A 25,386-nucleotide genomic window follows, 5' to 3' on the forward strand; every position below is an offset into this window, starting at 1 on the left:
CTCAGCAGCACACACCCTGTGTAAACGCCCGCCAGCTGCTGCTCCGGCCGCTGTTTGCTCAGCCCGCACCGCTCTGTTTGCCTTTGGGATCACGATGGAAGGAGATGGCCTTTGGTCCAGAAAATGAGGCAAGGCAGCTCCAGGCACCTGCCTCAAGGATCCTCCAGCATCTCTGCTCCTCCTGCTCCTGTCCAGGCTGCTCAGTAGCTGCAACCCACCAGCACCACCCAAATTAAAACCTCCACGGAGCTCTAGGAGCCACAGGAAAATGCACTCACTACAGCATAACCCAGCTGCCACGCAGCCAGGAAAATTATTTATTATCATTTCCTTGCAACAGAGATATGAGGGAAAAAAAAAAAAAGCACCCACCCTCCTCAGGTGCAAACAGCAGCAGCTGCAGCATCCACGTTGGAATCTATGTACATCACAGTGTAAAGTCCATCAGGGAAAAAAAAAAATTCAATCCAAGCTTTTTTTAAAAAAAAACCTCATGACCTAAAATCAGGAACCAGAACAAAGTAGTTGAGAAAATAGCTTGGGCCCCTCCCTCTTGCTATAAAATACACATTTCTAAGGCGAAGTTTCACAAGACCAGAAGCGAGGTTCCTAAGAAGAGTCTGAGCTTGCAGCTGAAGACACCGCACAGGCACAAATCCCACGGGAGAAGCTGCTGTAGGCACCAGAACCTCCACCCACCCCGGTGCCTCAGTGCTCAGCGTAGTCCTTGGTCTCCACGCCGGTCTCGTTGAGCACCGTCGTCCTCATGATGGCCTCGGTGACGGCGTAGGGGTCGCAGTTGGCCGCCGGCCGCCGGTCCTCGAAGTAGCCGTAGCCGTCCTGGCCCACCTGGCGCGGGATGCGGATGCTGGCGCCCCGGTTGGCCACGCCGGCCGAGAACTCGAAGATGTTGGAGGTCTCATGGTGGCCGGTGAGGCGCCGGGAGTTGTCCCTGCCGCCGCGCGGGTCGTACACGCAGATGTGGTAATCGTGCCGCTTGCTCAGCTTCTCGATGGCGGCTTCGATGTGCCTGTGGGAGAGCACGGGGGGTTCAGCAGGTCCATTCACCCCCTCCTCCTGTGCAGGGACCAGGACAGCCCAGGGGATTCCTCATGTAATCAGCTGCTCTTAAAATAACGAGCTGGGATAACCCCAACCCTGCCTGACGCAGCCACACAGGTTCCATATGGCCCATTTGCTTCCTTATGGCCCAGGACACCCCCAAGCTCCCAGGCGTCACACACATCTTTTGTGAAAAATCCTTTCCTTAGGATTTTTCCTCCTGAGAAGCTGAGAGACCTCAGGAACAAAATGTAAACATTGATTATCTGCTGCTGTGGAATGCAACAGGTGCATCTGGGATTGGTCTCATGTGGTTGTTTCTAATTAATGGCCAATCACAGTCAGCTGGCTCAGACTCTCTGTCCGAGCCACAAGCCTTTGTTATCATTCTTTGTCTATTCCTAGCCAGCCTTCTGATGAAATCGTTTCTTCTATTCTCTTAGTATAGTTTTAATATAATATACATCATAAAATAATAAATCAGCCTTCTGTAACATAGAGTCAGATCCTCATCTCTTCCCTCAACTTCAGACCCCTGTGAACACGGTCACACCCAGGTACATCCCAGGGAGCCCCCAAGGACTCCTTTGAGTCCTGAGACTCCCCTCGAGACCCCCCAGGACTCACTTGAGACCCCCCTCTCTGCGCATCTCCTCGGTGCTGTAGTTGGTGTGACACCCGGCACCGTTCCAGTTGCCGGTCATGGGTTTGGGGTCCAGAGTGGCCACAACCCCAAAGTCCTCGCAGACACGGTGCAGGATGAACCGAGCCATCCACAGGTGATCCCCCATCTCAATGCCTTCACACGGGCCCACCTGGAACTCCCACTGCAAGGGGGAGCAGATGCACAGGTGAGGATGGGCAGGTGGGGGCCTCCCCAGCCACAACATCCCTGCCACGCTCAGCCTGGACTGCTATCCAAACAATCAGCAACAATAATGGAGAGCATTGAGGCAAGCAACAAAACAACTTTGACATGCAAAAAAATGGGAAGAAACTGCTCATTGCTATGTAGAGCAAATCAGAAGGGTTTTAAATCAAAACAGAGGTAGATAAACACATCTGAGGCTGGAGCTGCTGGGAGCAGGACCCCAGCCCACACTGCAAACAGGACAGGGGATTAATGAGGAGCCTGTTAGACCTTCCCAGGGCTGCTCCCTGCCTGGCTGGAGCCAGGGTTGCACCACCCACGGTTACTAAGCACAGGGTGACGTCTTTGTGGCTGCTGGCATGGCAGAGCCCGAGCCCAGGATGTGGAAGGAGCCAAGGAGGACCCTGAAGAATTTGGGGCAAACAGTGGGGTGGGTAAAAGTCCTGCCTTGGCTCCACTGCTGATAAGCCCCTGCTTATCACTGCCACATCAGCAGCAGGACAGTCAGGGCTGCAGGTCCCAGTCAGTCTGGCCACCTGCCTAATGCAATCAGGGGCTCCCTGCTGCTCACTCCTGGATAAACCCAAATCCTCCCAACTGCTGCCCAAGGCCATGTCCCACCCCAGCTTCCCAGTTCCAGAACAGGGCTCAGACCCCATCACTCCACACAGTGCTCCTGCAGCCCATCCCAGCTCCATCCCCACATCCCTGCTGCCATGGGGAGCTCCCAGCTCTGCTCCAGCAGCCAGAGCTCAGGCTGAGCTGTGCAAGGAGCTGGGGTGAGTTAGGAGAAAATCAAATGCACATTTCCATTCCAGCAGTGCAACTGCTCCCCCCTAAGCAAAACCAGTGTGAGGAGTCACTGGATTCAGAGTTCCAGAGGAGTTGGGAGTTGCTGGGTCGTTCCAGCCCCACAATATCTGATCCATCCCTGGGAATGGGCTGCCTGGGGCCATGCACACCTACCTGGGAGGGCATCACCTCGGCATTGGTGCCACAGATCTTCACCCCCGCATAGAGACAGGCCTTGTAGTGGGACTCCACGATATCACGCCCATACACCTTATCAGCTCCAACCCCGCAGTAATAGGGGCCTGAAAGAATAAGGAGTCACCACCCAAGGAAAACATCAAGGAACAACAACGGCACTGTAACATAATCCCACTCTCCTAGGTACCTGCTGCTATGGGCAGGGGATTTATGGGAATTAAAATGATGTTTCTCTCCACAGCACATTAAGCCACCGACCCCAGCTCCAGGATTAGCAGTGTGAGCAGCTCATCTGTGCAACCTCAGCCTTATCTGGGCAGTTCAATAATACTTGTAACACATCAGCTGGGAGGTGGCCTCGAGATAAGCAAAGTTTGGTCTGCCCCGGGGCACCTCCCTCACCCTCTGAGCACATCAAGCTTCCGAGATTGTTCTGACAACAGCTGGCATTGTTCACAGCTAGAAAATCCAATTCGCTTGGGCTTTGATATCTTCCTCATTCAGGCAGGTAAGGCAAAGATCTTCTCCCGCCTGGGGGAAGGGAGATGTTGCAAGCGGCCGCTCCACACGAAAATCAGCTTGGGAAACCTCTGGCTCCGTCCCAGGAGGCAGCAGAGGAGCCGGCTCGCTGCTGCAGGAGGGCACAACGCACCATGCCAAGCCCTTTCCTCAACAGCCAAGGGGAGGAGGCTTTTCCAGCCCGGTTCTCCAGCCCTTGCCAAACAAGTCGTGCAGCCGAGCTGTTTGTGCAAGCAGGGCCCGGCGGGAGCGGCTCATGTGAGCCACGGGCACCAGGTGCTCTGGGCAAACAGCCCCTACCGGGGTCACCCCTGACAGCAGGGCTGCACGGGGCTGGGGATGGGCTCACTGCCCCCTCCTGCACCCCACAGCAGCAGGGTGGGGGCTGAGGGGGATTTTGGGCTGGATTTTGGGCTGGAGTTTTGGCTCTTACCCTGCGGGCCGGGGAAGCCGTTGTCGGGCCAGCCGTAGGGGTGCCCGTTGATACCCAGCAGGGTGTACTCCTGCTCCATCCCGAACCAGGGGTGGCTGTCCTTCACCAGGTCCATCACTTTCTTGCACGTGTGCCTCAGGTTGGTCTCTGGGGGCAGAGATGTCCAGGTTAGAGCCGTGCTGTGAGGCAGCACCCACCACTCTCTGCTCCACCCCACCCTGAGGCTCCACCACTGCCAAGGGCTTCCCACAGAAGCCTTAAGGAAATCATGATGAATCCCCCTTCCTGCTCACCAAATTCCTCCTCACAGTTACCCCATCACCAGAGCATCAGGCCACAGGCCAAGAGGCTTTAATTACCCTGTTCCCCAAACCACTGCTGATGGTCCATCCTCCTCCTCTTACTCACTGAGAGATGAGGAGCATTACCCCAGCCCCATCCTGCAGGCATTCAACAGACCTGGGAACTTCCATCACTCCTTCACCCCCATCCTCTTCTTAATTATCCTTATCTTCCTGCAGCTCCATGGTTTTGGTCAGCATCCAGACTGGCTGGCCCTGACTCGGCCTTTCGAGGTGCTCAAGGCAACTGGGGCTTTGCCAGGAAAACACAGATAGCAGAGAACTGTCCAGACATGAACGAACCAGGCAAGGGGAATGAGAGCTTGGACCAAGACATCAGCCAGAAAGGCTGAAAAACTGCTGTGGCAGGGACAGGCAGGCTCCAGGCTGCACATTCTGCCCTAACTTGCAATAAAAACCCAGAGCAGCTACAACAGAGCCTGGGGCTGGAGGGAAGCAGTAGAAGAGGGGGAGCAAAGCTAAGAGAATTTCTTATCCTGAGCCCGCAGAGCCCTTAAGGTCCATGGAAACCATCGCGGGGAGGGCTGGAGGGTGCAGCCCTCTCACCATCAGCGCTGCGGGCTGAGCTCTGTGTGTCCCAGGAACCCCAGGATCAGGAGCTCTCTTTACAAACTCCTGCAGCGCAGGAGCTGCCGGGCAGGAATCTCAACCAAGACACTTCCCCCACCCTGTCTGGAGGCTGCTGGAGGAGGAATCAGCCCACAGAGGAATCAGCCCCGTCTTTCACCATCGCTGCCCGCCGCTCTCCGGGCAGAGCTGCATCACCCGCAGATGCCCTCTCCCTCCCCCGCACACCCAGCGGGCTCAGCCCTGCTCCAGCGGCAAATATCCGGTTGTTTGCCGGCAAATAACCCCTCCGGGAGCCCCTCGGCGCGTCCCTGCAAACAGGCTCCTTTTCCTGTGTCTGGGGCTTTATCACAGGGGCAAGACGGACTGCAGGCTCCTGCGAGCGCAGCTCGGCGATAAGAGCGAGAGCCGCCCGTTCTGTTTGCTAAAGGTCACTCCGAGCGAGCAGCACACGCCGTCTCAGCATCTTCTCCTTCCTTTTCTGCAGCCTCCCACCAGCCAGAAGAGCCACCACAACCCGGGCACGGCAGAACCCCGCACTTGCAGCTCCCGCTCCCCCCGGGCTGGGCGAGCTCGGGCCCAAGAGCCGGGAGACGCCTTTAATGAACTCCACGTCTCGCTGCTGCTCTCCTCGCCCCGTGCCACTAAAACAGGTTCCTGCAAGCATCCACCGCCACCAGCGCTTGGATTTCGGAGCCTCAGGCCAAGTGCTCGTTGCTCAGCTGCGCCCCAGGGCCGGCGGTCCCGAGCAGGAGCCCTGGGAGGTGACACCCTAAATAATAAGGGGGTGACCCTCGGGAGCGCGGGGTGCTCACCTGCGGGTTTCCTGTTGTACTTCAGCACTTCGCAGAGCACCAGCTTGTTGGGGTCCAGGCAAAAAGGGTCCCTGAACATGCAGACGGGCACCAGGAACATGTCACTGTTGGAGCCCTCTGCCTGCGCCGTGCTGGAGCCATCGAAATTCCACTCGGGGACATCTGCGGGGCAGGAGGTGGGAGTGAGCTCGGGAAAAGGCCCTCATTCGGATTGTGCCGAGTGCTGGTGGCTCGGATGCAGGATGGAGCGCCCAAGGAGTGCCGAGTCCCATGGGATGTCAGCCACAAAGGTTTTCTTGCACATCCCATCGGTGCTCCCTGAGCATCAGCGTGCTCACGCCACCCCAGCACCATCAGGCACGAGCAGGATCAGTCCCAGCCACTCCACCTCCCTCTGCCAAACCCCATCCAGATGCCGACACGTCTCCATGCCTGTTTGCCTGGAGGAAAGGGGCGAGGAGCTCATCCTCCCCTTCCCACCCAGCACTAATAGCAGAGATTAGCGGGTTAAGCAAACCGCAGGGACGCAGATTGGATACTCACCCACCAGACAGCTGCAACAGGTATCACTGGTGTAACACAACCAGGGAGAGCCCGTCGCGGCTCCCACCGCCCGAAGCACTCCAGAACTTTTCCCAGGTGATGCTCAGGGCCCTTAACACACCACCCATCACCCGAGGGACGAGCAGCCGCGTTACCTTCGATGCTCTTGGGCTCCTTATCGAGGGTCCTGCTCTTGCAGCGCACTCCCTCGCCGCTGCCGTCGATCCAGACGTAGGTGACCTGCACCCTCCCATCCTGGGGCAGCCTCATGTACTGCTCCCGCACCAGCTTGTTCAGCCTGGAGCTGTGCGACACCGACATGGCGACGGCCCTGCGGGGGCGCACAGGTGAGTGCCACATCACCCCCGGCCCATCATCCCCAGGGGTGTGTTACAAACCAACCTCCCAGCCCATAGCGAGCCACCCCGGCTCCCCCCTCTGCCTCCCCCGGCGGGATTCGAACCCGCGACCTCGCGCTCACCGGGCCCAGCGCTGTCCGCACCCGCTCCGCCCGCGCTTTAAAGGCGCCCGCGGCCCGGGGGCGGTGCGGAGGCGGCTCCGCCCCGGGGCGGCAGCGCCAGGCCCCGGCCCCCACCTCCGGGACACCCACTGACCACGTTTAGTATCGTTTTCTTTTCTTTTCTTATTAAAAACGACAGCTATTTCACGGCTAAAACATCGCTTTGTTTCTTTAAAGTTGTGAGTTACTGGCTAAATAACTTATTGTTTATTTAAAGAAACAGGTGTTACTCATTGGAAATTTTATTCACCACCTCCGGTCCCCTCTCTGCGTGTGTCATCCGTTTTGGCCCCTTGTTTGTGCAGGGTTGCCCTCGTACACGCGTGCAGGTGTTTTTCTCCCAGCGCCGCTAAGTTGCTGCCGGGGGAGGAAATGGGGAGGCTGCTGGGTTGTGCTCCCCCAGCACCCCAAAACCTGGCTGGGACCATGTGGATGTGTGATGGAATGGATCTGGGTGGACCTGGGGACAGCTGTGGCAACAAGATCCCTGGGACAGGGACAGCCAGATTCCCGTTACAGGGACAGCCAGATTCCCGGGACAGGGACAGCCAGATTCCCCCTACCATTACCTCTCTCCCCCGATCCTGCCCTGGCCACCCCAGGAATGACCCCTTCTCCCTTCCCACCCGGCTTCAGCCCTCCCGTGGCTGCAGGGCTGGGTTTGCCCCCAAGGCTTTCCTTGGGAAGGAAGGGAGGAAGGGCTGAGAGCTGCTGGGAAAACACCGCAATCTCCTACTTCAGCCCTTCCCATCTATAAACCGCCGAGTTAAAGCACAATTTTAAAGCACCAGAGCGTGGTAGAGTCTCTTTAAACCCCCAAACCATCCACGCTCAGCACAGGCTCTGCCGTGATTTACAGTCAGCTAAAAATCCTCAGCCAACAGGTGTGAATTTGAGTCGATTATTTCAATATAGCAGCAATTTCCAGCTATTGAGCCGAACGCAGATCCAATTAAGGTGAATTAAACGCATCACTGCCTTCCCGGTTTTCCATGGATCCTGCGGGAGAGGCTCCCACGTGTCGGGGCAGACAGACCCAAAACGTGCCAGGGCACAGCCAGGGCACAACAGCACGGGCACAACCAGAAAGGGCACAGCCAACATGGGCACAGCCCGTGCCGGCGCCTCCGGGGTTATCTCAAACACTCCCGGATTTTTTTCTGGGAGGAAGGCAAGATTCCAAACAACCCCCCCAAGCAAACCCGGCGGGGTGAACGCGCCTCGACTCCCCAGCCTCGGGTTTCAAGCAGTTTCCCGATGTTACAAAAGGAAAAACAGGCTTTAAGGCATGACTGGGCTCCAAAGCAGTTGGGTTTTTGCTAATTCCCCCGGTTCTTAAGAGAGCCTCATGTTTGTGGCTGCCTGACTCACCGCCAGGAATGTTTTTTCTGCAAAACACCAAGGCGGCTAAAAAAAACCTGCTTCACGGCTGGCTGGCCCCCCACAGGACATCTCCTCCCCGGGCACTGACCCAAGACATCAGCGCTGTTTTTCTTCTGAAGGTGTTTTGGTCCCGCAGGCAGATAAAGAATCGGGAAGAAACCTGAAAGCCCTTGGGATTGCACAAGAACCAGGAAATGAGATTGGCAGCGGCAGAAGCAAAACTCAATGAGCGATTTGGGTGACATCAGTGGCAGCGGGCTGCGGGCGGGCCGGACGTCACCCAGCCCACGGCCCGTGGGTGCTGCCCGAGCAGAGCCTGGGCACGGGATTGGCACACGGGCATGTGCCCGAGGTCCCGGAGCCACGCAGGTCTCCCCCGTGTCCTTGTCGCCGCCCCGGTGACATTCAGGCTCTCCTGCGACTGCAGCTGGGGTGCAGCTCGAAAGCAGCCGCCTCCCTCTGCGGGGTATTTTAGGGACACATCCACGAACGTGGCTGCAGAGCTCAGCATTTCCTCATTCTTGTTTGGAAACCGTCCCAGGGCGGGAGGAAATGCACCCCTGGCTGTGCAGCCCTTTCCCGGAGGCGTTGCAACACCGAGCAGCACCGAGCCGGGGAGGCGCCAGCGGCTCCGGGTCCTCGGCTCCCTGTCCCATCCCCATCTCCATCACCTCCATCATCTCCATCATCTCCATCATCTCCATCATCTCCATCCCGCCCGCGGAACCCGCCTCAGGGCTGGAGAAGCAGCGGCTGATGCTGAGCAGAGAGCTCAGAGATGGATCTGCATCCCTTGGGAAGGACACAAACCCCACCGAGGAGAGCGGAGCTGCATCCTGCAGAGGCAGCAGGAGCAGCAGGGGTGTGCTCAGTGTGATAGGAGGGTTCTGCCGAGACCCTGCACCTTCCTGACTCAGCTGGGTGGGGAGAGGCTCATTTTATCCCTCTGGGTTCCCTCCTGGTGTGCCCACCTGTGCACAAACACCCCGGAGCTTGAGGGGGCTCAAACCCAGGGAGAAATGGAACAAAATCCAGGCTGAGTTAACCCAGTAACCTGGATTGGGAAGCTCCTCTGTGAGCAGCTGGAATCACTGAGCACCAAAACACCTGAAAGGGGAAGGCAGAACGAACACCAATAATCCCTCACTGGTCAGAGCCCCCCTGCCCCAGGAGGGCAAACACGGTGCGTTTGTGGTGTTTGGGGACAGCAGGGACAGCAGCAGCCTGAGAGGGCACAGGGCTGGAATCACAGAATTCCTAAGGCTGGAAAAGGGCAGTGAGCCCAGCTGTTATCCCAGCACTGCCAAGGCCACCACTGCACCAGGTCCCCAAGTGCCACCCCCGAGGCAGCTCACCAAACACACACAATGATTTCACACCAAAAGGGATTTTGGCAAGCAGGAAAAAGCATTTCTGCCATGTAAGGCTGGGCACGTGCTTGGTCAGTTTTTCCTGGGATCAAGCCTCACCTCCCCAAGCCTAATTCCAGCCATTTCCATAGCGACAACCCTGTTACACCAACAACAGCAGCACCACTCACACCTGGCTCCTGAGGCTCTGCAGTAACATTTCCCCCAAAAAGCTCCGGCTCTGCAATCAGCGGGCTGCTGCCTGCTCCCCTCCTCGCCAGGTACAGTAAATATTAACCACCAGCAGCTCCCAGAACCTGCCACGGGCCCAAGGTCGGAGCCAGGGCAGGAAAGGGAGCAGGAGTGTCCTTGGAGAAGTAAAAGGTCACAGATTAAACCTCCTGAGGACTTTGTGAAGCCCGTCCAGAGCTGCAGCAGAGGGGTTTCCCCACATGGAGCACAGCAGGGAGAGGAGCTGCAAATTCAGCCGTGCTGCTCCAGCCCGGACCAAGCATCACCCCTGGTGCCACCTGGGATGTCACCCCGTGCCCACAGGGATGCAGCAGGGCTGCTCCCCTCCCCAGGGTCTTTTTTGGATCAGTCTGGAGACCCAGCCTAGGGAGACTTGGCCAAGCCCTAAATTCTTCTTCCAGTTTTTATCTCTCTTTGAGAGATACTTACGCTGCATTTATCAAACTGAAAAGAACATTTCCTCAGGGGTGCATAAAATCCTTTCTGCTCCTTGCCTTATAATAAACTAGATTTAGCCCTATCCTTCTCTCCTGATAGCATTTTGCAGACCTACTGCATATATATAGGTTTTAAACCAAATTTGCAAAGATCCTGCTTTCCAATTTTCTGCAGAAAGCACTCCTAATGCTTTAAGGGAGTCACTTCCTACATTTCCTTCTCGTACAGCTTTATCAGCCCGAGCATTTTCCAGCCTTGCCAAAGTGCACCAGAGATATTTCTTGCTTTGATAGGATAGTAAGAAATCATTAAGACATTTATCAGATTGAAAATCTTCAGTAACACGATATGTTTTACCACAAAGGGGTTAAGCACGGACTAATTTACATCCTGGGGAGATTTTTTACACCTTCCCCTGGTGCTGCAGCAGAGGGCTGGACACAGAGGGCTGGGCCTTGGCTGTCACATCCCTCCATACACTTGTCCAAGAAGATCCCTGGGCACAAAGCAGGGATTTTGGGATGGAGAGTTTGGATTTTACTCTAAATCACCCTCCAGGCTTCAGGACGCTGCTCAGAACTGAGGGAGTCCCTCCCTGGTTGTTGAACCCCCGCATCACCTCCCAGAGCCTCTGCAGAGAGCATTCCCCTCCCCGGGATAGGTGTCACCAACCCGGGCTGGCTTTTGTCCTGCCAAACAGCTCGGGGGGGAGATTAGAGGGAAGGCAAAGAGCAGCATGGGCAGGAGGAGCAAGGCACAAACACCATAAAGGGATTAGAGGGGCTGGGGGGAATTGTGCTGTGTGCAATGTGCTGGGAGAGGGGGGATTCCTGCAGCTGGGGGACCCCGAGGGGCTGGGGGGGACGGTGCTGCCCCAGCAGGGCTGGGATGGGATGGGGTGGGATGGGATGGGATGGGATGGGATGGGGTGGGATGGGATGGGATGGGATGGGATGGGATGGGATGGGATGGGATGGGATGCGGCAGGGGTTGGCCACAGTGTGTCAGAGCCACTCTGAGGGGTCCAGCAGAGACCACCCAGTGCCAGGGGGGCTGTGCTGGCACCCCCTGTCCCCAGCACACAGCCACTTCTACACTTGCCTGCAAAACTGCTGAACTGACAGTTTTCCTGTACAATTAAACACATTTAGGCAACAGCAAACCTCCTCAGAGCTGCACCTAAACCACTTTGGCTTCATTCAAATAGTGCTGCCATGCCTTTTTCTGGGCACACACATATAAATACATATATGTGTGACATTAAATGCATATACATGGCATATAAATACATATGTATGGCATATAATTACATATATATATATGAATATAAGTACACATATATATGACATAAATAAATATAGATGTGACATATAAGGCATATAAGAACATATATATGACACATAAATCCATACATATATGACATTTAGATCCATATATATGGCATGTAAATACATATACCTATGACAAATACATATATAAGACCTACAAATACATATATATGATGTATAAATACATATATATATATGACATTTAAATCCACATATATATGGCATATAAATACATGTATATTGCATATAATTCCATATATATGTATGGCATATAATTACATATATATATATGAATATAAGTACACATATATATGACATAAATACATATATATGACATTTAAATACATATATATGGTATATAAATACATATACATATGACAAATACATATACATTACATATAAATGCATATATATGATGTATAAATACATATATATGGCATATAAATACACATATATATGATCTATAAATACATATATATATGCACATACACATCATTATTTATGTCATATTTGAATATGCCTGGGAAAGCCACAGTCCCAAGCCAAGCAGCGCCCAGCACCAACCCTGTAAAGCTGAAATCCTCCCACCCAGGCAGGATTGGGAGCTCTGCTCCCTGCAGGGATTCCCCTGCAGCCTCAGGTCTGGGTGAGCTCCAGAGCAGGCCAGGCTCCCTCCAGCACAGAGCTGCTTTAGGGCTGTTTGCAGAAAGCTCTTATAAATCATTTTCACAGAATCTCAGAGCCAGTGAGGTTGGAAAAGGCTCTGAGCCTCCTTTTCTCCAGGTTGAACATTTTGGGGGTTATTTTCAGCTTCAGGGGTGTGTTACATTTGTAAGGGTGAGGCTTTTCTGCTTCAAGGCAGCAGAAAGGGCTCAGCAGAGCTACCCTGAGCAGCCCACAGACAGAACAAACCCCAAACAGCTTCCCTCTGACAGGCTCCCATCTGAATTTACTCTGTAATCCCGTGACACTCACTTCAGGCTGCAGGAAAATAAACTGGGGGAAATGAGGGGGCACGTGGCACATGCCTGACCCCAGGAAACCAAAGTGCCAGGGACAACCTCCAGCCAAAGAGCTGATTGCCAGGGCAGGACAGGCAGCACAGGAACACAAACCCACTGGGCAGGTGAGCAGCTGGGCTGAATTTCACCCAAACCCCCTCGGGATCACCCACAGCCAGGCAGGACAAGCTGGGCACAAAGCATGGCACAAAGCAGGGCACAAAGCTGGGCACAAAGCTGGGCACAAAGCAGGGCACAAAGCTCCCAGGGCACAAAGCTCCCAGGGCAGCAGGCAGAGGGGCCAGGGCACCCCAGGGCAGCCAAAGGGACCCATTTCCCTGGGATCTCTGCAGAGGAGGCCCCAGCTGGCTCTAACTCACAGGAGAAACTCCCTTCTCGTCTCTTCTGACACAGAAACCACGAGCTGGAGCTCCCCACACTGGAGCAGGAGCCCTGTCCCACCCAGCTCTGGGCTTCAGGGAGAGGACAAGTGACAGAAGGAGAGGAAGGCTGCACCAGGGAAGATTGAGCGTCACAGACATCTTTTATGAAAAATCCTTTCCTCAGGATTTTTCCTCCTGAGAAGCTGGGAGGCCTCAGGAACAAAATGTAAACAATGGTTATCTGCTGCTGTGGAATGCAACAGGTGCATCTGGGATTGGTCTCATGTGGTTGTTTCTAATTAATGGCCAATCACAGTCAGCTGGCACAGACAGAGAGCCCAAGACACAAGCCTTTGTTATCATTCTTTGCTGTTCTATTCTTAGCTAGCCTTCTGATGAAACTTTTCCTTCTATTCTTTTAGTATAGTTTTAATATAATATATATCATAAAATAATAAATCAGCCTTCTGAAACATGGAGTCAGATCCTCGTCTCTTCCCTCATCCTCAGACCCCTGTGAACACGGTCACAATTGAGGTTGGATATTAAGAAAATAAAATAACTTGAAAGCTTGTAAAGCACTGGCACAGGCTGCCCCAGGAGCTGATGGAGTCACCCATCCCTGGCAGTGCCCACACAAATGTGAGAATCTGCTCTGCAGGCTCAGTGGTGAGCAGTGGTGGTGCTGGGCTCACAGTTGGACTTGATGATCTTAAAGGTCTTTTCCAGGCTGAATGATTCCATAATTCTGTGATTGCTGCCCTCTCACATCCTTCCCCAGGCTCCAGCCAGAACCCTGGGGTGCAAACTTCAACCAGCAGCATTCATTTCAGCAAAGCTGAATATCAAAAATCTCAAAAGTGCACCAAAGCTCCCACAGCAGCAGAGAGCTCAGAGCAGAGCCCAAACAAGCAGTGAGCCACCAAAAAGATCAACTCCTTTTAAAGTAAATACAATTACCAGCAACTGCTGCACCCGGGCAGCCACAGCCTCCTTGCCCAGCTGGTTTCCCAGCCTGTATCCTGTTTGGCAACCCCATTTTGCAGCCTTACACAAATGCAAAGCTTTTTCACTTCCCTCCCTGCCCTGGCTGCTGCCAGCAGGGCCTCCAAGGCAGCCCCACTGTGTTTGTCCCAGTCAGGAGGGGATTTTTCTGAAGAAAACAGGAGGAGGCTCCTTGCTGGTGGTTTTTGTTTTCTCAGTGCTTACCCAAATCCTGTGCTTTCCTCAGCAATGTCTTCTCCTTGCAATCACATGATTTCAGGAACTGGGACTTTTAAAGGGTCAAAAAGTGAATTAAGCACTTTTAAGGCAACTTTAGAGCTTGCAGGGTTTGGCCTTTGCTACACAGGACAAGGCTGCCCTGAAGAGGGGCCGTGTCTGAGGCCTCTGGTGCAGCTGGCTGGGTATTTTGGGGGAAAATGTTTGTTTTCTAGGGAAAACAACCTTACTGCAGCTTATTGCAGGCCTCCTTCCCAAGGAAAGGTAAATCCTGGCAGGTTCCTGCAGAGCAAAGCAGCCAGATGTGCTTCAGCACTCAGGGCTTGAACCTCAGAGGCTGTAACTTAATCCAGATCCTATAGGTAGAACCAGGAGCTCCCCTTGGCGGGGCTTTAATGTGAATTTAAACCAAATCGGAGTTGTAGAAATTCCCTTGTACTGGGTGAAAATGGTCTCTAAGCGCTTCATTTTTCCTTTTGCTCTCCAGCAGGGCATCCCCATCCATGCTGGTTCCCATCCCTTTCCCAGATGAGGTTAAGCTGACCCAGGTGTGACGGTGTTCACAGGGGTCCGAGGATGAGGGAAGAGATGAGGATCTGACTCCATGTTTCAGAAGGCTGATTTATTATTTTATTATATATATTACATTAAAAAATACATTAAAAGAATAGAAGAGGATTTCATCAGAAGGCTGGCTAAGAATAGAAAAAGAAGGAATGATAACAAAGGTTTGTGGCTCAGGCTCCCTGTCTGAGCCAGCTGACTGTGATTGGCCATTAATTAGAAACAACCACATAAGACCAATCCCAGATGCACCTGTTGCATTCCACAGCAGCAGATAATCAATGTTTACATTTTGTTCCTGAGGTCTCTCAGCTTCTCAGGAGGAAAAATCCTAAGGAAAGGATTTTCCATAAAAGATGTCTGTGACAGACCCAGGTTTATTTTCCTGCCACAGCCACTGCAGAGTTATCTCCCCCTGGCTGCTCATCCTGAGCTCCCAACACAATTCCCTCTGGACAACACGGAGCCCCAAATGCAGCTTCTGCCCCTGCCCAAAATCCTGGGGTGCTGTCTCAGCACTGGCTGGGGTGAGCTGCTGCTGCAGCCCCCCATCCTCATCCTCACCTCAGCCTCACCTGCCCCTCCTGTGCTGCCCAGCAAGAGCAGGGACATCACTGACCCTGTGCGTTTACCCTGGCACAGTGGCCAGCCCATGGGCACAATGTCACTGTCACCAGCCCATGGGCACAGGTGTCACTGTCACCTCAGGGCACGTGGGATCTCCCTGCTGGTCCCCAGCCAGTGGCACTGCGGGGACAGCCCTGCCCTGACACGGCCCCAGCTGGCACAGCTGTGTCCCTCTTGGCCTGGGGACGGCTGTGGTGGCTCCAGCACACCTGGCCCTGGTCCTGCCCATAACAGGGGGGAGGAGAAGGACACAGCTCCTCATTTAACCAGTAAAGAATGCTCAGGGTGTCCTGGCTGCAGTGACCAGGCTGGGTGGTGGCAGTGAGGGGACAGAGGCACCCTGTACAGGGAACAGCCCCATGTGCAGCCCCAGGCCCTCCTCATCCTCCCAGGGCCAGGCAGGAGGAAGAGGAGGCTGCCCCAGGGGAGCCCCCTGGGAGGGCTTGGTCAAAATCTTGGAAGTCGGGAAATCGGCAACAGGGGCAGCAGGTACCCCATCACCCCGCTCTGCAGAAAGGCAAAGCAACCCCGAGTTTGGCCCTCACCAGGCAGGTCCCAGTGCTCCCAGCAAGGCTCCAGCAGCACCCTGGGGCTGCCAGGGCTGCTCCTAGCTCAGCTGGGGTCACCTCTGTGCCGTGGTCCAGCAGTGGGATGGGATCAGCACCCCCAGCCCTGAGCACAGGAGAAACCCCTGCTGCATTCAGGATGGGGATGAGCTCCAGCAGAGGGCACAGGGAGAGCCAGGGAATGTGCAGGAGGAAGCATTTGCAGCTGTAATTTCCTACTGGAACCCTGAGCTCTGGCTCTAGGATCTGCTCTAATTCCCCATCAGCAGTGAGAATCTGCATTAACCAAGGAATAGGCTGGTCATGCTCCTTACAAGCACAAATTCATCTCAGAAAGCCATAAGGAAATCACCTTACAAGCTCAAAACCATTTTCCTCTAAGGAATAGGGACCATATTCCCAAAAGCTCCTTTAAGTCAAACATGTCTGGAATGGAAGGATTTTCCTGGAGTTACTGCCCCAGATAAGGAGAAACAAGAGGGTTTGGAGGGTGCTTAGGGTGGGTTTTGAGGGGAAACTGAGGCACAAGGATGGGCCCTTGCCAGCTGGCTGGAGGAGATAAAGATTGATAAAGTTGTGGAATGGCTGCCCAGGGAGGTGGTGGAGTCCCCATCCCTGGGTGTGTTTAACAAAGCCTGGATGTGGCACTGGGTGCCAGGGCTGAGTTGAGGGGTTGGGGCTGGGTTGGACTCCATGATCTTGAAGGTCTCTTCCAACCCAGTGATTCTGTGGGAAAGCAGGAGTTTCTCTGACATCCCCTGGGTTCCAATCTCACTGGTTTTCTTGGCTCATCATCTTTTAGTTGGCTGGGCTTGGAAAGGCTGGTACCCCCTTGGGGCAGGGAGGTGCTGGGCCAAATGGACATTGTGACCTTCTGGGGGTAAACTGAGGTGCAAAGCAGCCACTGATCACCCCATTTCCAGCAGAAATCGATTTGGGATGGTTTATGCTGGTTTTGGGGGGACTGACCCCAACAGGGCCACGAGCCAGCTCAGCATGGAGCTGAACACAGCCCAGTGGGGCAGATTTCTATGAATATGGAAGGTTTAAACTGAAATTTGTGCCTGGGGCATCCAAGGACACCTTTTCATAGAAATCCATCTGTAAATATTTATCCTGCTCCCAGTTCCATCAGTGAGCTGCCCTGGAGGTGCTGGCAGAGTCCAGAGCCCTCTTGCCAGGACAGGAGCTTTAAGAATTGCTTTTGTTTGTGCTCAGAGCAGGAAAAGCCACCAAGGTCCTGCTTGGCAGGTCACAGGGGTTGTGGCCTTTTCAGTTTCCAGCCTCTGCTCCCTGCAGGTCACCCGTGATGATTGACTGAGCTGCAGATTTCCCCATGTCAATTTTCCAGCTGGTTTGGGTGCAAAATGAACCTGAAAACGCCGCTCATCCCCTCCAACACTGCAGAACTGATTTGGTGATTTGGGGTGTGAGCTGTTGGGGCTGGAGGAGCAGGGAATGAGTGGACTGACAACTGGGGAGTGGTTGGGTGGTGATGGGGCCACAAAGTTTAGTTGGCAGCGGCTGATTCTGCATCCCAGGGGTCAATCCTGGGAATCCTGGCTCCAATCCTCACTAACATGTAGTGATCTGGATGAGGGGGCAGAATGCCCCTTTGACAATTTTTGCTGTTGGCACCAAAGTGGGAGGGATGTGCAATGTGCCAGAGGGACCTGGACAGGCTGGGAGGGGGAGGCAGGAATTTTATAAAGATCAACAGTGAGGAAATAAAAATTTCTGCTCCAGAGAGGGACCAGGAAAAGGCAGGAAAGAACCTGGGGGTCCTGGAGGACACTGAGCTGAACATGAGCCACCAACAAAGGTGACAATGGCACCCTGAGCTGGCAGGGGCTGCCTGAGGGAGGTGATGTCCCATCCTTGGAGATGCTCAAAAGCCACCTGGATGTGACAATCCTCTCTGACTGACCCTGCCTGAGCAGGAGTTTGCACTGGGTGGCCTCATGAGGTCCCTTCCACCTCCACAGCTCTGTGGAGCAGGAATAAAATTTTCCCAAGAGCCCCCAGGCAGGGCAGCATAATAAAACAAAACAATAAAAAGAAAAAATAAAAACAAATAAAAAAACAAACCCAAAAAATTTTAAAAACCAAAATAAAAAACCAAAATAAAAAAAATTTAAAAATAAAATAAAAATAAAATAAAAATAAAATAAAAATAAAATAAAAATAAAATAAAAATAAAATAAAAATAAAATAAAAACTAAATAAATAAAACCAAAAATAAACCAAAAATAAAAGCAATCTTTCCCAAGAGCCCCCAGACAGGGCAGCATAATAAATAAATAAATAAATAAATAAAATCTTTCCCAAGAGCCCTCAGGCAGGGCAGCACAATAAAACAAAACAATAAATAAATAAAAAATAAAAAGAAATATAAATTTAAAAAATAAAAAAAGAAAAAGAAAAAACAAAATAAAAAACAAAATAAACAAAATTAAAAAAACCACAAAATAAAAAAAACAAAAAACCCAAAATAAAAACCCCCACAAAATAAAAAATATATATTGAAAAAACAAAATAAAGAATAAAAAACAAAATAAAAAATTAAAAATTAAAAAAAAATTAAAATTCAATAAATTAAATAAAAATATAAATAAAAATAATTAAAAAATAAAAAACAAATTTAAAAACCAAATCAATAAGAAACAAATTAAAAACCAAATAAAAACAAATAAACAAATAAAAATAAAAAACAAGATTAAAAACAAGATTAAAAACAAGATTAAAAATAAGAAATAAAATAAGAAATAAAATAAGAAATAAAATAAGAAATAAAATAAGAAATAAAATAAGAAATAAAATAAGAAATAAAATAAGAAATAAAATAAGAAATAAAAAGCAGTCTTTCCCAAGAGCCCCCAGGCAAGGCAGCATCCCATGTGTGCAGCCAGCCTGGTTTTATACATACATATAATAATATGTACATTATGCTCTTTTCTGACCTAGAGATAGGGCAACCGGGAGGCATTCCTAAGTCAGTATTTCTTATCTCAAAGTTTACATACAGATACACACCATATAAACCTCCTGTCAAACTTTAAAAATGTTCTACAGATTCATTTCCCAGAGCCTGGGATGAGTTTTGGGAGGGCACATCTATCCCTGGGCTGAGTTTTGGGAGGGCACATCCATCCTTGGGTGAGTTTCAGGAGGGCACCTCCATCCCTGGGTGAGTTTTGGGAGGCCACATCCATCCCTGGGTGAGTTTTGGGAGGCCACATCCATCCCTGGGTGAGTTTTGGGAGGCCACATCCATCCCTGGGATGAGTTTTGGGAGGGCACCTCCATCCCTGGGTGAGTTTTGGGAGGGCACCTCCATCCCTGGGTGAGTTTTGGGAGGGCACCTCCATCCCTGGGCTGAGTTTTGCCATCCCTGCCCTGCTGAGCCTCTGCCAGCTCAGCAACAGGAAGCTCCTGGGCAAGTCACCACCTAAATATGAGGGCAAATGGCCACGGTTCCTGCTGGGCAGGAGTGTCTGGGCTGCCCACACAGCCAGGCTGGCACCGCTGGCATCCCACAGCCCGGCCCTGAGCATCCCCAGCCCCGGGGCAGCAGCCCGGAGCCTCCTCCCGCAGTGACCGAGGGTCTGACATCATGAAAGCCCTCCCAGGGCTCATTATCTGTGCTAATATGCAAATTAGCTGATGTTTCTGGGCAGGAGGGGTTGTGGGAGAGCCAGGGAATGTGCACAAGGAAGCATTTGCAGCTGTAATTTCCTGCTGGAACCCTGAGCTCTGGCTCTAGGATCTGCTCCTAATTCCCCACCAGCAGTGAGAATCTGGATTAACAAGGAATGGGCTGGTCATGCGCCTTACAAGCACAAATCCATCTCAGAGAGCCATAAGGAAATCACATTACAAGCTCAAAACCATTTTCCTCTAAGGAATAGGGACCATATTCCCAAAAACTCCTTTAAACCAAACATGTCTAGAATGGAAGGATTTTCCTGGAGTTACTGTTCCAGCTGAGGAGAAACAACAGGGTTTGGAGGGTGCTTGGGGTAGGATTTGGGGTTTAAATGTAGCCTGAGCTAGCACTGCTTGCAGGACTGTAGATTTGCTTTAATTCCTTGTTCTTTGCCATGCCTGGGAGCAATTCTGGGTTTCAGAGGTGCCTGTGCCAAGGGAATCCCTAAAGAACAGTTGGTTTAGAGTCAAAAGGTGCCTGCTGGCCTGCAGAAGTGTTTAGTACCAAAATCATTAGAGTTATGCTCCCTGGTGGAATAAAAAGGGATTATCCAGATTCAGCTCCTCCCCATCTCTTGCTCAGCCGAATGTTGACATTTGAGGTTTCATTTGTTTGTGGCACTTTGGCAAATGTGGGCACAGGGACAGAAATTTTCCTCACAGATACGTACAAATGTCCTCTTATTTATTCATCAATCACTAATCCAAAAGTATTTCCTCGCCTCAGAAAGAGCCCAGACCCCAGGTGCAGTTTGTTGGGGACAGGATTTATCCAACAGGAGGGTTCTGAGAGCAGGGAACAGCACCTCTGAGCCTGCCAGGTGCATCAGAGACACAAATTCAGCTTCACAGCAACCCCAGTGAGGCAGGCAGGTGGGGATTAATCAAGGAATTAATTAGTACAGAGAAGCCAAGTTAGAAAACAAGTCAACCATCACTCACTTCTGCCCTGCCCTCCATACCAGGCTCCAGGATAATCAGGTTATTTGTGGGGTTATGTTAGAGCAGCCCCCAAACCCAAAACGGGGCACTGGGAACAAAAACCTTGATGGAAATCCCAACATTGCCCAGCTCCTCTTGAGAGATGAGGAATTGCTTCCTCCATCCCCTCACAGCAGCACTCACACAGCATCCACAGAATCCCAGAGCAAAGCCAGGGCTCTGTGCCCAGCTCTGCTGATACAAAAAGCAAATCCCAGCTGCTTTGCCAACTGCAGGTTTTTCACTGAAAGAGGCAAGGTGGGAAGGGTAATTCAGATTTCAGGGGTGGAGAAGTGAAATGTGGATCCTGTGTCATGTTCATGAGTTGAGTTTACAGCAAATCCTAAAAATCAACCTCGACTTCCTTGCCTGGGGAGCATTTCCTCTCTCCATCTCTTGTTCTAGCCCTCATTTCATCCCTTCTCTCCCAGTTTGGGTCAGTACAGCCTCAGCTGCTCTGGGTGGCCCAGGGACAGCCAGGAATCTGAACATGGGGATTTTCCCTTGTGTGGGTGCTGGGTTCACACCTGCACAGACCCTGATCCTGGGGGCAGAGCCTTGCCCTGAGCTCCAGCCTGAGCTGCCCTGGCCCAGCCCCAGCCGTGCCCTGGCTCCTGTCCCTGTCCCAGAGCAGAGATGGGAGCTGCTCCTCCTCTTCCTCTCATGAGGAAATTCCAACTGTGCTGAGTCTCCCCTCAGCTGCTCCTCACAGAGTTCCTACCAAAACCCTTCCACCACCTCCTTTGGACACTCTCTGATGTTTCAACATCTTTCTTACAATATTTTAAAATCTTTCCTCTCCCGTGGTGCCCCAAAATGCCCCCAGCACCGCAGGTGAGGCTGCCCCAGCCCAGAGCACAGTTGTGCCCCAAAGGAAGGAGGAAGGGCAGCACAGGAGCTGCTCCCAGCACTCACTGCTGAGGGAGGAGATCAAAGAGCTGATCTTGGCTCCAGAGGTGTCTGCACCAGCAGCTGGGGGGGCTGGCTGGGGGCACAGCATCCCCCAGGCTCTCCCTGCGCTGAGGGCACTCAGGCTGTGCCAGGCTGGCAGGGAGTGAGCGGTGAGGCTGGCACTGCTGGCAGGGACCCACTGCCCCTCTTTGGGAGGCAGATTTTCAGCCCAGCTCTGAAACACCTCCCTGGCCTCTTCACAGCCTCAGCCTCACCTGTGGCTGGTCCTGAAATCACATTGTGGTTGTGTTTCAGCACTTGGACTGACACCCCGTGCCCATTGCTGCTCACTGTGGCACATCCCAGCACCCCCCAAAATGTTCTGTGGGATTGGGGCTCTCAGCCTGCCCAGGGATGAGGGACACATTCCCAGCACGGAACAGCCTCAGGGCATCTCACACTGCCCTAATTTCAGACAGAGGCGCCTTTGCTCTCTCCTGGTTTGGGCAGCCAGAGGTACCCAAAATGAACCTGCCCCTTCCTTGCGCTCCTGGTTTTGGTGACAGAAGGTGGCTGGAGCAGCCCAGGTAGTGCTGAGAGCCCCTCTGTCCCCAGCACAAGGTGACAGAAGGTGACAGAAGGTGCCTGGGACAGCCCAGGAAGTGCTGAGGGTCCCCCTGTCCCCAGCAGGGCTCCTGCAGCCTGCCTGGAGCAGGGTGGCTTTTCCTCAGTGCAGCTTCAACCTCACTTTGGTAAACTTGGGAGCCCAGGGGCTCAGGGAATGCTGGTTATTGTTTGCCAAGGACAGTGGCTCCTCACACAGGCAGCCTTTAACCCTTTGCTTTCCTCTGTCTCTCACTGCCCTTCCCAAAAATGAACCTTTCTAAATCAAGGGTTTTTTCACAATGTTTTGTTGCTGCCTTCTGGCACCATCATCCACAAAGCTGCAGAATCCCAGCCCAGATCCGAGAACTGGCAACAAGTGGGTCCTTGCTTTTCTACCCAAAACTGTGACAGCAACCAGCTCAGGGTGACAAAAATCCCCCAATAAAGCCCCATGGGCTTTATTCCCCCCCATAGCCATAGGCTGGCTTTAATGCTTGCTCTGTACAAAGCAAGCTTTAATATGTGCAATAATTTATTAATGAGAGGAAGGATTTTGAGTGGTAAGATGAAAACATCTAGGAATTACCACAGAATTTGAAATGGGATTTAACTTAACAAGGAAAAGCAGAAAAAAAGTTACTTTTTGTTTAACCTGGAGGAGAATCCCAAAACCATTAGCCACAAACTTGGGAAGCAGCAGTAGAAATGCCCCTGGATCCCTGGCAGTGCCCAAGGCCAGATTGGACAGGGCTGGGAGCAGCCTGGGACAGTGGGAGGTGTCCCTGCCACGGCAGGGGTGGAACAGGAGCTTTAAGGTCCCTTCCAACCCAAACCAGTCACGAATTCTGTGATTTTTTAATCAGAGCTGATCTGGATGTGAAGGGGAGTAATCAGAACCCACATCCAGCCCTCCAGCTCTGAGCAGGACGGCATTTCTGTCCTTTCCCCACCCTTTATGTAAAACCCTTCCCCTATTGCAGCCCTCACAAACCTCAGCAGTGCTGGGGTGACTCCATGGAAATCTTTGCCTTTAGAAATTATTCCTGTTAAGGCAGAATGTGGATAAAGCACACACAGAGCCCCAGGGACACTCACCTGTGCTCCACGATGCCAGGCCAAGGCAGAGCAGCAGCAGCCCCTCAGAGTGCCCAGGCAGGAAGGGATGGGCAGGAGGAGCTCTGGGGCTGAGCAGGGGATGGCAGAGTTAGCACTCAAACTGCAGGCAGCAAAAGCAGCAGCTGGGTTTGCTCAAAATGCCCCAAAAGCAGGAGCCTCTGGGCCTGGAGACACCACGAGCTGAGGATGGAGGTGAAGGGGTTGTTTGGTCCTGCTGAGAGCAGGGTCCAGCCACAGAGGAAACACCGAGGAGGGAAGCAGAGCTCAGCAGGGCTGGGGTGACATCACTTCCCAAACTGCTGGGGTGACATCAGGTGTGATATCACTTCCCAAAGTGCAGAATTGCTGTTATCTCATCACAGGGGCTCCATACTGTTGTCTCCTTATCACAGAAGTTTCACACCTTCTTGGTGTTTCTCTGGGCACTTCCTCAGAGCACTGACTCTTCTTCACAACGCAGCCAACTGACTCCAGCTCCCTTCTCAAGGCCACCCCACTCTTTTATAGCATCTTCTTCTCATTGCTTACAGCTGTGGCCAGTTAAAGTCAGGCCTGCTTCTAATCTCTGATAATTGGCCCAGCTGCAACTCCTTAGGGGCAAGATTTATCTTTATGTTCTTACATTCTCCCCCTACACACCATCAGGTGTGCTGGGCACTCAGGGCTGCCAGGCGCTGCAGACACCAATAAATGTGAACAGCTGTGCCCTCCAGGGCAGAATTTGACACCCACGGGGCTTTGGAGCCCTCTGGCTTGACCTCAGCTGCAGTGGGTGCAGTTTGCCCAGGAGGAGCTGCAGTGGTGGCACCATGAGCTGTGGGTGCAGGGCTGGGTCTCCAGGTGGCACCAAATGCCCCAAACAGCCCCATGTGGTGGGTCAGAAAATGGAAATTTCTGAAAATGCCTTCCCAGGCCAAAGGAAATCCCAAGAGGGCTTTGCTGAGGTGTTCAGAAGGTGATCTCCAGTGTCTGGACTCCAGCAGATCCAAATCCAACCTGTGAAACTGCTCCACCTTCACTGAGCCCAGCTCTGCCCTGCAAGGCAGGACACATCCCCAGCTGAGGGTGAGAGCCCAGAGAGGGAAATCCCAGTGCTCCATCCTGAGGAACTCTTTGGCACCTGATGGAAACAGTCCCTGCAGGAAGGTTAATCCATGGATGGCCCAAATTTGATGATTCAAAGCCTCCCTGAGCAGCTCCAGGGCGAGCAGGGCTTTCACTGACTCACTGTGAAAGGGCTGCAAACTGAAATTCAAGCTAAAAAGGAAGTTTCTGACAAAAGTGTGGTTTGGGGTGCAGCCCACAGAGTCTATTTTGAGCAGAGCCAACAGCCCCCACAGCCTCGTGCCCCAGCTGAAGGTACAGGAGGTGACTTCCCCTGTCCCCCTCAGGGGAAGCTGCACATCCATGAAGTGCTGGTCCTTGGGCGTTTTGGGTATTTTGGGGCATGTGTCTTCTTTTGGAGCAAATAGCCCAGCTCAGTGCGGTGAGCTGGGATATTTGGTCCTAAACTGTGCTGGTTTGGGGTCAGAGGCACTGCTGGTTGCAGCACATGAGAGGGAGTTTGGGAATTCCTGTCCAGAGCCATTCCTTGTGTGTTGGGAGAGCACAGCACAGCCTGTCCTTGCAGAGGAGGCTCCTGCAGGGGGAAATGTGTGCCCAGGGGTGCTGAGGGGTGCAGAGCCAGGCCCCAGGCCCTCAGGGGGCTGAGGGGACAGACAGGAGCCCATTGCCACCCCTGGCTGTGTCCCCTCACCCTGGAGCATTGGTCAGCCCAACGCCAAGGGGAGGGTGAGTCCCTACAGGGTCTGGAGCAGCTTTGGGTTTCAGCACTCCCCAGGGCTCTGGGGTCCACACCACTGCAGACTGGGGGTCCTGAGCTCTCCACCACCACCAGCTCCCACCCCAGGGGACGTTGCTTGGGCAGGACTTTCTCCAACAGAGCTGCAGAGTGACCTGAATATTAAAAATCCCAAACCAAACCCACAACCACCCAAAACCAGGCTCTGGTTGGCAGGCCTGGGTTCCTCTGCATCAAGGATGAGAACATTTGTGCTGTAAATGCAGCTTTTATCCATTCTGGATCACCCCCAGATTCCAGCCAATACCTCCCCTGGGTCCCAGCTGGGAAAGGCAAACCCAGAGAGACACAAGGGCTGAGTGAGAACAGAGACAGGCTGAGTCCTGTGTATGCAAAAGAGTTTATTGGCAGTACACAATTTATATTTACAGGGATAAATCCAGCATGTGATCATCAGGGCAAGGCAGTCCTGGCCCTTCACCCTTCCTAAAG

The 25,386-nt window shown here is 52.7% G+C and overlaps 1 protein-coding gene across 2 annotated transcripts; it reads right to left on the reverse strand.

Moving 5' to 3' along the window:
• Positions 1 to 377: 377 nt before the first annotated feature.
• On the reverse strand, positions 378 to 23,254 carry LOC128942103 (glutamine synthetase). 2 transcript variants are annotated; one of them, XM_054284346.1, is made up of 7 exons: positions 23,073 to 23,254; positions 6,318 to 6,493; positions 5,620 to 5,781; positions 3,876 to 4,022; positions 2,900 to 3,027; positions 1,690 to 1,889; positions 378 to 1,030 (listed from the first exon to the last, which is right to left on the reverse strand). In XM_054284346.1, exons 2-7 carry the CDS (start codon positions 6,481 to 6,483, stop codon positions 709 to 711), a joined length of 1,125 nt encoding a protein of 374 aa, XP_054140321.1. In that variant the 5' UTR covers positions 6,484 to 6,493; positions 23,073 to 23,254; the 3' UTR covers positions 378 to 708. The 2 variants fall into 2 exon arrangements, with proteins under 2 accessions (XP_054140321.1, XP_054140320.1); XM_054284345.1 differs by lacking the exon at positions 23,073 to 23,254 and having other exon boundaries at positions 6,318 to 6,522.
• Positions 23,255 to 25,386: the final 2,132 nt, after the last annotated feature.

The sequence above is a fragment of the Melozone crissalis genome, unplaced genomic scaffold (genome assembly GCF_028551555.1).
Source record: "Melozone crissalis strain CALT ecotype California unplaced genomic scaffold, PUWL_Pcris_2 ptg000041l_1, whole genome shotgun sequence".
Taxonomy (NCBI): Eukaryota; Metazoa; Chordata; class Aves; order Passeriformes; family Passerellidae; genus Melozone; species Melozone crissalis.